The sequence below is a fragment of the Danio rerio genome, chromosome 6, assembly GCF_049306965.1.
Source record: "Danio rerio strain Tuebingen ecotype United States chromosome 6, GRCz12tu, whole genome shotgun sequence".
Taxonomy (NCBI): domain Eukaryota; kingdom Metazoa; phylum Chordata; class Actinopteri; order Cypriniformes; family Danionidae; genus Danio; species Danio rerio.
Window position 1 is genome coordinate 5,016,855 of NC_133181.1, and position 10,646 is coordinate 5,027,500.

At 42.2% G+C, this 10,646-nt stretch overlaps 1 protein-coding gene across 6 annotated transcripts in view; it reads left to right on the top strand.

Moving 5' to 3' along the window:
• nbeal1 (neurobeachin-like 1) overlaps window positions 1-10,646 on the top strand; it is a 121,748-nt gene that overhangs the window by 50,245 nt on the left and 60,857 nt on the right. For all 6 annotated transcript variants that reach the window (XM_021476984.3, XM_021476985.3, XM_073953561.1 and 3 more), the window contains 7 exons: window positions 2,804-3,378; window positions 5,313-5,445; window positions 5,528-5,647; window positions 7,666-8,052; window positions 9,656-9,745; window positions 9,841-10,015; window positions 10,191-10,324. In XM_021476984.3, the coding sequence (XP_021332659.2) occupies window positions 2,804-3,378; window positions 5,313-5,445; window positions 5,528-5,647; window positions 7,666-8,052; window positions 9,656-9,745; window positions 9,841-10,015; window positions 10,191-10,324 (1,614 nt within the window). The remainder of the gene's footprint in view (window positions 1-2,803; window positions 3,379-5,312; window positions 5,446-5,527; window positions 5,648-7,665; window positions 8,053-9,655; window positions 9,746-9,840; window positions 10,016-10,190; window positions 10,325-10,646) is intronic.

The window sequence follows — 10,646 nt, forward strand, 5'->3', positions numbered from 1 at the left end:
CGGTTTACCCTTTGAATGAATGGCACACTTCTCTGGAAAACTTGCAGCTGAATATATTAACATTGCACATTGTTATTTAAGACTATTAAAGTATTGGGCATGGAGTTGTATTGGAGTGGAGACAAGTTACCAGCATCCTCTTTGCCAACTGTGCAGTCATTAGAGGACAAAAGTCTGGCCTTAGCACTTGTTATTTAAGCACTTTAAGCACTTGTTATTGTTTAGAAGAAAACTCTTTATTTGGCATAGTACTTTTAAGAAAATGGTGCAAAGCATGCTCATTGTAGAGAGTCTATCTCAGTCTCAGTTTACTAGTTTTTTTAAAGCACTTTAAAGGGCCATGAAACCCCCTCGTTTCAGCAGGGTGTTTTTACACCTCTACTTTGGAAAAAAGTCAGAAAAGTGGGCGTGTCCAGCTTTGTTTAGGGGGGAGTGTCGGAGGAAGAAAAGAGGCTTGGTGTGGGAGTGTCTATTTGGGCTCGCTGACTTTTAGAGTCAAAACACACACCCAACAGGGGAGAAAGGGACTGTGTTTACATGGACATCTGTAGTCGAATTATTTGCCAAATTATTAAATGGTGGACTTTAACTGCAGTTTGGCTCTTTCATTCAGGGAATTCATTCATGTCCCTCGCGATAAACGAGATATTTGATTCGAGGAACTGTTGTAAGCGTGTATTTTTCATGCAATGTTTGATATCGCACGGCGAATGAGAGAAAAAACCCCTCAGCATTTCCCGGAAACTTAGATGCACACGGCAGGTAGCGTCAGAAAGCCGCGTGTGTTATTCCGCTCACAAAATGGGGTGAAAATCCTACACGAGGTTAAAGTTTGGTTTTAGTGCTAACATGTTTACACTATCGATACGAACAAACTGAATAAACAAAGAGTACTGGTCGCTCACTTACCAAATCTGTAGAGACAGGACAATCACCAGCAACTAGAGCCGCGTCTTTATTAAGAGGAGACTACAAGCGAATCCGGATCTCAGTGTTTGCAGATGAGAACAGCTCTCAGGTAAACAATGTTCCTCCTTTGACACGTAAGTTATTGTTGTCGAGCGTCGCGTACACTGTTAATCCACACGTGACTCCAGCTGCGCTCTCACAGAGAGAAAATGAAAACGAAACTTAACTGCAGCAAACTATAAAAGCAACACTTCACGCTTGTTTTGCCAACACAACGTGGCGTCTCTGCCGTCTAAACACTGTGACAGTAATGAATATTAATGAAGTTCCACAATAGAGCGCGCTGATTGGTTTGAACCAAGCCTTACTCATGCATTAATGCATCACACTGTAAGACGTAATAAGACTCACTCTGGCACAGTCGTCCAGTCTGCACGCTGGAATACACGCTGTTATGTCATAGCCGTGACGCAGCTTCAAAAATTTGTTTCAAACCGGAAGTACGAATTTGCTTGAAATAACGCAAAAACAACCAATTTACACTTTTTAGTGAAATATAGGTGTCCTAATAGTGTATTTAGCAGTGTGGGACACATATACGACTGTCAACAGCTCAAAACATGTGTTTTGGTGTTTCGTGACCCTTTAAGCTCTTGTAACTTTATTTTTTGTTATTATCGTCAATATTTAAAGTAAGTCCTCCTTTGCAGGTTCTCTCCAAGCCCTGTGAATATGTTTGTGAATCAGCTGTCCACTGTAAAAACAACAGTAAAACACCCAGTTTTATATCATACTTATTCTTCAAGACACACAAATGAAATAAATTTGACATAAAAAACTGTCCAGCAGCCGTGTAAACATCTGAAATCTTTATTTGACAAATGCTGACAGATGCATACCAACTTCATCTGCAGTAAAGTCAGCAACACAAAGCAATGCACTCTATTGAAAGTCCCATTTTCTCGGTTCAAGCAGAAATCTGGATGATCTGTAAGATTTTTTAGATGTCAGATGCCTCACCTTGAATGCAGACAGCAGAAAACAGTCGTGGTCATCATCTAACTGTTTCTGTAGTAAATATACAGCTGACTGGGTGAGTTATCAATGGGGGTTCTGTGTAGGCGGAAGTGATGATACACTGCTTGGAGTGAAACCGGACACCATGTGACGTCATGTGAAAAGGGTCTATTTAGTGTTATATGGATTAGGTCATTTCAAAGCACATATACTGTAATAAACAAATATGATGCAAGTGTAATAAAATTTTTGTACACATACGTTTTAACATTTAGCATGCTACCAGCATGTTTGAGCATGATTAGCATGCTGTTAACATGTTTTAACACATGGCTGGCGAGTTTTAGCATGTTGTTGGCATTATTTAACAAAATGCTGTTATATTTTTTGCATTGCTAGCATTTTTCCAGCATGGTCGAACATGTTTTAGCATATTGAGAACATTATTTGGTGCACTGTTTACATTTTAGCTTGTTACTATCACATTTCTAGCACGATGCTATATGTTGTCATGATTAGCATACTGACGACCACAAGTGTTTTGCTTGGTTTAGTAAAATTCAGGTTGTTTGCATGCTTTTAATTGAATTTAGAAACATTTTAATTTAATTTAGAAACTGTATATCACAATTTACCATGTTATAGTATTGAAAGCAGGCTACTAGCATGATTATTTAGTACATTGCTAACATGTTTCTAGCATGATTTACTTTTTTTTTGGTGCCATGAAATTGCTGGTTTCCACGTGGTATTAGCAGACTTTTATTACTCTGATAACATGTCAGCCACAGTATGCAATAGCATTTTTGTCATTCTCAGTGGACATCTCACCATGTCTCACCATCAGACTCTCTCTCTTCATCCTCATGTTCATCAGGCTGTTGAAGGAGAGCATTCGTCTGTCGGCCTGCTGGGCATCAGTAACGTGGATCCTCTGCTGCTCCTGATCCAGTGGCTCCCAGAGCTGGACTCTGCCGAGCTGCAGATCTTCACCGCCGACTGGCTCCGGCGTATCTGCGGTCTAAACCGGCGCACGCGAGCCACCTGCGTCAACTCCTGCATGACTGCTGTGGTGCTGTCGGCTCTGGAGAGACACCAGCGGCTGCACCGGGCCTGTGCCGAGAGTCTGGTGGCTCTGCTGGGCTCTCTGGGCAGTCAGTCGCTCAGTTCCTCCGAGCTCCAGCTTCTTCTGAGGCTCCTGCGTCAGGACGAGCCGGGCCGCGCTCACCCGTATGTGGGACCGGTGCTGTGTTCACTGCTGGGGATGGTGCGCAAACAGGGTTTGGAAAGTGCCATGCAGTATTTTGATCTGTCACCACCCATGGCTGGCATCGCGGTGCCTACTATCCTCCGCTGGCCAGGCTCCGCCTTCAGCTTTTTTGCTTGGCTGTCATTGGACCAAGATCAGCTGGGCCCGCCCAGCAAAGGAGAAAAGAGAAAGCAGTTGTATAGGTGAGGGTGGAAATCAGCGTTTTAATCTGTATATTCCATGTGTGTATATAAGCTAATGCTAATAAAATACTTGGGTAGTTACTAAGGTAATACTAAGGTAAAGATGCAGTTTTTAAAAACGCTTTATTAGTTTGATAATAATTAAAAAAACATCAAACAGTTGAAAACAGTTGTGCTGCATCATATTTTGTAGAACCTGACCAGTTTTTTTATGAAAGTATAGCAGTATTTATTTAGTTATTTGATTTTTTAATTATAAAAAAAAGCTTTTAAATAATTATGAACTAATTAAATATTTTATACACTCACCGGCCACTTTATTAGGTACACCTTACTAGTGCCCTTTGCCTTCAGAACTGCCTTAATCCTTCGTGGTACAGATTCAACAAGGTGCTGGAAATATTCCGCAGAAATTTTGCTCCATATTGACATGATAGCATCACACAGTTGCTGCAGATTTGTCGGCTGCACATCCATGAAGGGAATCTCCAGTTCCACCACTTCTCAAAGGTGCTCTATTGGATTGAGATCTGCTGACTGTGGAGGCCATTTGAGTACAGGAAACTCAATGTCTTGTTCAAGAAACCAGTCTGAGATGATTCACGCTTTATGACATGGCGCATTATTCTGCTGAAAGCAGTCATCAGAAGATGGAGACACTGTGTTCATAAAGGGATGGACATGGTCAGCAGCTATACTCATGTAGGCTGTGACGTTGACACGATGCTCAATTGGTACTAATGGGCCCAAAGTGTGCCAAGAAAACACCCCCCCCCACAATTACACCACCATCACCAGCCCAAACCAAGGCAGGATGGATTCATGCTTTCATGTTGTTGGCGCCAAATTTTGACCCGACCATGCGAATGTCACATCAGAAATTGAGACTCATCAGACCAGGCAACGTTTTTCCAATCTGTCTGTCCAATTTTGGTGATCCTGTGTGAATTGTAGCCTCAGTTTCCTGTTCTTTGCTGACAGGAAGTGGCACCAGGTGTGTCCTTCTGCTGCTGTAGCCCATCCGCCTCAAGGTTGGACGTGTTGTGTGTTCAGAGATGCTCTTCTGCAGACCTCAGTTGTAACGAGTGGTTATTTGCCTTTTTATCAGCTGGAACCAGTCTGGCCATTTTCCTCTGACCTCTGGCATCAACAAGGCATTTTTGCCCACAGAATTGCCGCTCACTGGATATTTACTCTTTTTCAGACCATTCTCTGTAAACCCTAGAGATATTTGTGCATGAACATTTCAGTAGATCAGCAGTTTCTGAAATACTCAGACCAGCCCATCTGGCACCAACAGCCATGCCACATTCAAAGTCACTTAAATCCAAGTGGTGCTCGCTGCAGAGCATGAGCTCCACCTTTTTTGCACTTCTTCTACGAGTGATGTCACTGGGGGTAGGGTTAGGGGTGGGGTTGGTGTACGCATTAAAACAGCTTACAGGAGGAGGAGCGACAGCTCATGCTCCCCCTCGCTGGAGCTCAGCTCTCCTCAAATGGCTCTGCAGCGAGCACCCTCTCCTTAAATCCCCTTTCTTCCTCATTCTGATGCTCGGTTTGAACTGCAGCAGATCGTCTTGATCATGTCTACATGCCTAAATGCATTGAGTTGCTGCCATGTGATTGGCTGATTATAATTTTGCGTTACCAAGCAGTTGGACTGTTGTACCTAATAAAGTGGCCGGTGAGTGTATGGAGTCATTGCATTTACTTTCTAAACACCTGATTTGCTGTATATTCAACACTCTACACTAATCATTTGTCTGGATGTTGTGTTTTTACTTTATTTTCATTTGTTATATGGCTAAATTCCTATTGCTTCATGCAAATTAACAAATTTAAGACTCTAATCTGTGGACATACTAATTGGTAAATATTGTTTACTGTGATATTTGTGTACTTTAACTACTTGTTTTTGTTTCATACATCTGTAGTTTTTTCACCCCGGGCGGTACCGGGTTTGAGGCCTTCATCAGTTCAGCCGGAGTTCTTGTGGTTGCTGTGTGCACCAAGAAAGAATACGTCACCGTCATGCTGCCTGACTACTGCTTCTGTGATTCGCTCTGGGTGAGGAAATGTTCTGCAGTAAACTGAGGTCTGCCTGTCTAGTGTGTGTAGTTGAGCTTAATGAGATGTTTTTGACCTTCAGCACAGTATCGGTGTAGTTCATGTGCCAGGAAAGAGGCCGTTTGGCCAGAGTCTGGTCTATATCTTTGTGGACGGACAGCAGAAACTATCAGCACCTCTAAAATACCCAACCATGACTGAGGTGAGAGAGCGACATCTGTTCATACATTAACAATGGTTTGTCAGTATAACACATAAGCATAGGTATGTATACTAATCAGGGGCGGACTGGCCATCTGGCAATTCTGGCAAATGCCAGAAGGGCCGGACCATTTTTTAAATGTATTTTTTTAATTTTTTTTTTTTTTTTTCATATGTATTGTTTTTTAAATGTAGGCAGCTTTTATCTCGTGCGAGATGTGAATAATATGATGATGATGGTGATAATAGTAAGAATAACAGTAAATGTTAAGCATTGGCCCAATCAGCAACAACCGGCTGGTTTCGAGATGGGCCGACCCAATCCAAGGTTACGCAGACATAAAAAATGACATAAAATTAACTGAACTAGTCTCGAAAGGTGGCAGTGCAGTGGCGCAGTAGGTAGTGCACATCACCTCAAAAGCAAGAAAGTCGCTGGTTTGAGCCTCATATGGGTCAGTTGGTGTTTCTGTGTGGAGTTTGCATGTTCGCGTGGGTTTCCTTCTGGTTTCCTTCACAAGTCCAAACACATGCTATAGGTGAGTTGGGTTGGCCAATTGGGAATTGGGTAACCCAGTAATGGGTTGCAGCTTTGAGGGCATCCACTGTGTAAAACATATGCAGGATAAATTGGCGATTCCCAGATTAATAAAGGGACTAAGCCGAAAAGAAAATGAATGACATGATTGCATATATCAGGGGTGTCCAAACTTTTTGGGCCGAGGGCCAGATGCAAAAAAACAAACGTTGTCGCGGGCCAAATTTTACATACATCACACAGACACGCATATATATAAATACAGTTGAAGTCAGAATTGTTAGCCCCCCTAAATTATTAGCCCCCGTTTATTTTTTTCCCCAATTTCTGTTTAACGGAGAGATTTTTTTCCACACATTTCTAAACATATTAGTTTTAGTAACTCATTTCTAATAACTGATTTATTTTATCTTTGCCATGATGACAGTAAATAATATTTGACTAGATATTTTTAAGACACTTCTATGCAGCTTAAAGTGACATTTAAAGGCTTAACTAGGTTAATCAAGTTAACTAGTCAAGTTAAGGTAATTAGGCAAGTTATTTTATAACAATGGTTTGTTCTGAAGACTTAAGGGGCTAATAATTTTGACCTTAAAATGGTTCATAAAAAAATTTAAACCACTTTTTATTCTAGCCGAAATAAAACAAAAGTCTTTCTCCAAAAGAAAAAATATTATCAGACATACTGTAAAAATGTCCTTGCTTGTTAAACATCATTTGGGAAATATTTAAAAAAGAAGAAAAAAATCAAAGAGGGGCTAATAAATCAGACTTCAACTGTATGTAGATAGATAGACAGACAGACAGACAGACAGACAGATAGACAGACAGACAGACAGACAGACAGATAGATATATAGATCATAACAAGAACTGCTGCTTAATTGAATGCATGTAATAGCGACATCCGGTGGTTATTTATTGAATTACGTTCATTTTTGTATAGCGGGCCAGATTCTATTGATATTTATAAAAAGCCTCGCGGGCCGCCACAAAACTGATTGCGGGCCGCAGATAGTTTGGACACGCCTGGCATATATGAATAGGTTGTTTTTGTTTCAGTCACATACAATAAATGTTTAAATATCTCTTAAATAGGTACCGCTTACATATTTTACCATCTGTACACAAATATAAGTAGTGAATGTGCATGTCCTTGGATGGGGCTGTGTCTGTGTGGTAATATGGGCTGGTGTGGCTACAATGCCAGGGCTGATTTTTAGTCCCAGTCTGCCCCTGATACTAATGCACACTGTGCGTCCGAAATGGCATACTTCCCTATTATGTAGTATGTAAAAGCAGTTTGTGAGCTGGATTTTACTATCTTTAACATGCAGTGAGTTTGCAGGCTTTAACATACTGCTGTATAAAGTAGGGAAGTATGACAGATGACTTGACAATTGCATATTAATGTAGGGTGAAATATTGCATCAATCACGTTTCTTTCAGTGTTGATGTGTAGATGTTTCCATCTCTCAGGCCTTCACGTCATGCTGTATCGGTTCAGCGGGTCACCGCACCACCACCCCTCCTCCATCTCAGATCCCCGATCCTCCGTTTTCCGGAGCTCATCCATCCGGACGCTCATCCTTCGGCGCCATTCTCCCGGGATGGGGTGGACTGCTGGGCACCAAACCCGAGTCGGTCACCAAACTGATCTCTGCCGGGACGCAGGACAGCGAGTGGGGCAGTCCCACATCACTGCAGGGCCAGCTGGGCAGTGTTATGGTCTTCCACGAGCCGCTGCAGGCCACTCATGTCAAAGCCCTCTGTAGCGCAGGACCAAACTGCATCTCGGCCTTCAGGAGTCAGGAGGCGGAGCTGGGAGAGCTGGCACCCAAACTCCTGCTGCACTACTCTCCAAAGGTGATCAGTTTAGCAATAGTGAGCATAAGAAGCTTCTTTCAAAAACAGCTGACCACAAAGCTTTGAACTGCAGTGTATATACATGTAAAAATAAAGGGACGGAAATATAAAAATAATAGTTTTAATAACTCTTTCTAATAGCTGATTTATTTTATCTTTGCTATGATGACAGGACATAATATTTCACTAAATATTTTTCAAGACACTAATATTCATCTTAAAGTGATATTAAGGGTGTTTACACTAGCACGTTTGGTCCGCACCCAGGTTCGTTTGACATCAGAGCACGGTACATTTAGCTAGTCTGAACGTTGTCTTCTGATCTCGGGTGCTTCTGATTTATTTGACCATAGCCTTGCTCTTTTTATTCATTATTTTGCCGCAGCTCCGCTCTTCTTATTTATTGTCTCGCAGCCCCATGAGCAAAATGCAGCCTGCAGAGTAGCGATGATGTAACTATCATTCCGGCCACACAAGTGTAATAATGTGTTCACACCAGACGCGGAACGCATGGACAAAACGCGCTATTAGCGCATAAATAGCCATGTGAACATTTGAGTTTACTCGCTTCATTCACGCGTCAAACCCCGATTCATTCACATGTCAAATTCACTTCAGAACAGATGCGGATTCGCGTGATGTGCAGGGCTTCTGTCTGCCCCAAGACTCTAGCTTCATAGCTAAATGGCTAACATGGATTATATGAAGAAAATAACAGTGTTTATGTGCTTTATGAAGACTGAAAACAGCGTCGATACGTTTAGAGTCGTGTCTGAGTGCACTACATCCTTTCAGAGGTGCATCCAGCTCTGTGAGCTCATAAACTCCTCCAGAAACTTAACCTGGATGACCGAGGCTGTTGTCGGTGAAGGCTGGAGGATTTCCCTTGGAACACCAACAACAGGTTCTACGTCACAATCACGCCCCCACAAGAGCAAGCTTCTGATTGGTTGACGCTGAAGTTCAGATTTTCGAAATCGAGAGATTCACGTGAAACGCTTGTTAAGTGCGTCAAGCGCGCAAAACGCTCAATTCGCCCTGCGCCATTCGCGCAATTTGCGTCATTCGCGCAACGCCATTCGCGCGTATCGCGCCGCAGGATGTCTATTCGCGCGTTTGCATTGACTTAACATGTAAATCACTAGCGCTTGACGCGCGTTCCGCATCTGGTGTGAACGCAGCATAACATCGCCATTGTGCTCCAGTGGTCAGCATGTTGCGTTACGACGTTGTCGATCCATGTTCGATCCTCAACCGAGCAATTCTTTTCTTTTTTTTTTCTTTTTATTGTTAAGGCATATAAAACTGTAAGGTTGTTGAACATCTGAATTTCTAAAGGGGGCTAATAATATTGTTTAAATGGTTTTAAAAACAATTCAAATCTGCTTTTATTCTAGCCCAAATAAAACAAATAAGACCTTTATCCAGAAGAAAAAAATACTATAGAAAATACTCTGAAACCTTCCTTGCTTTGTTAAACATCATTTAAGAAATATTTGAATGGAATTGACAGGAGAGTTAATAATTTAGATGTCAACTCTATATTAGTTGCATGTTGGGCGGTTTTAACATTTGACTCATCACTGTGCTCTTTAATTCTCAGGCGTGCAGGAACCCCATTTGTCTGGATTTGTCCCCTAATTTGCTGCACGGTCGCCTGACGGGAAATAAAGTGGTCAACTGGGATATTAAAGTATGTGTGCTGTTTCCCTGATTTATTTATGATGTCTTTATCTGTCAGATGGTCCAACAGCTGCTCTCAGCGTCTCTCTCTCTCTCTCTCTGCAGGACATGATTAACTGTGTCGGAGGGATCCCTGTGCTTCTTCCAGTCCTGGAGCAGTTGACCTTATTAAACCCAGATTCAAATCCTGTGGAGCCGTCAGGGTCGGAGTTCATCAGCCCTGACTCCGCAACACCCGCTGATGGAGACTGGGTCATACTGCCCTCCAACAGGGCCTCAGGTGGGCACTGTCACACAAGATAATCCGTGGTTACTGCCATTATTAATAATAAAATTAACTTTTTTTTTTTAATATATGATTTAAGATTTTGTCATATTATAAGGCGTTTAAGATTTTCTTTATATTTTGATATTGTTGTGATCTGTTGTTTTTATTTGGGGCATTGCTGAACCAGAGGCCAGACTGGAGAAGAATCTAGTGGCGACGTTCCTGCTGGTGATCAAGCATTTCCTGCAGAGACACCCGATAAACCAGGAGACTCTCCTGCACTCGCATGGTGTGGCCACATTAGGGGCGCTGCTGCAGAAGGTACCCACAATCCCCTTTGTTTCTCATTGAATCTCTACGAGAGTCTTCTGTCAGGCGTCTGTGTGCATGTCGTGGGTGTTCATTCACATTCATGTCCGCATGTGTACTCTGTGTGTTATGCTTGAGAGTGTGTGTTGTGTCTGTGAGTGTGTATTTGTGTGTTCAAGCATCTCTCAAGATCAGTGAAAGGATCAGGCAGAACATGTTTTCATTATTGTATCTAATGTTTGGCGCTTTATGTGAGGGTTTGGGTTAGGGCTTGGGGTAGGCCATAGAGAATATCTTTTATATTGAGAGAAAAACAGTGGAAGTCTGTACAATG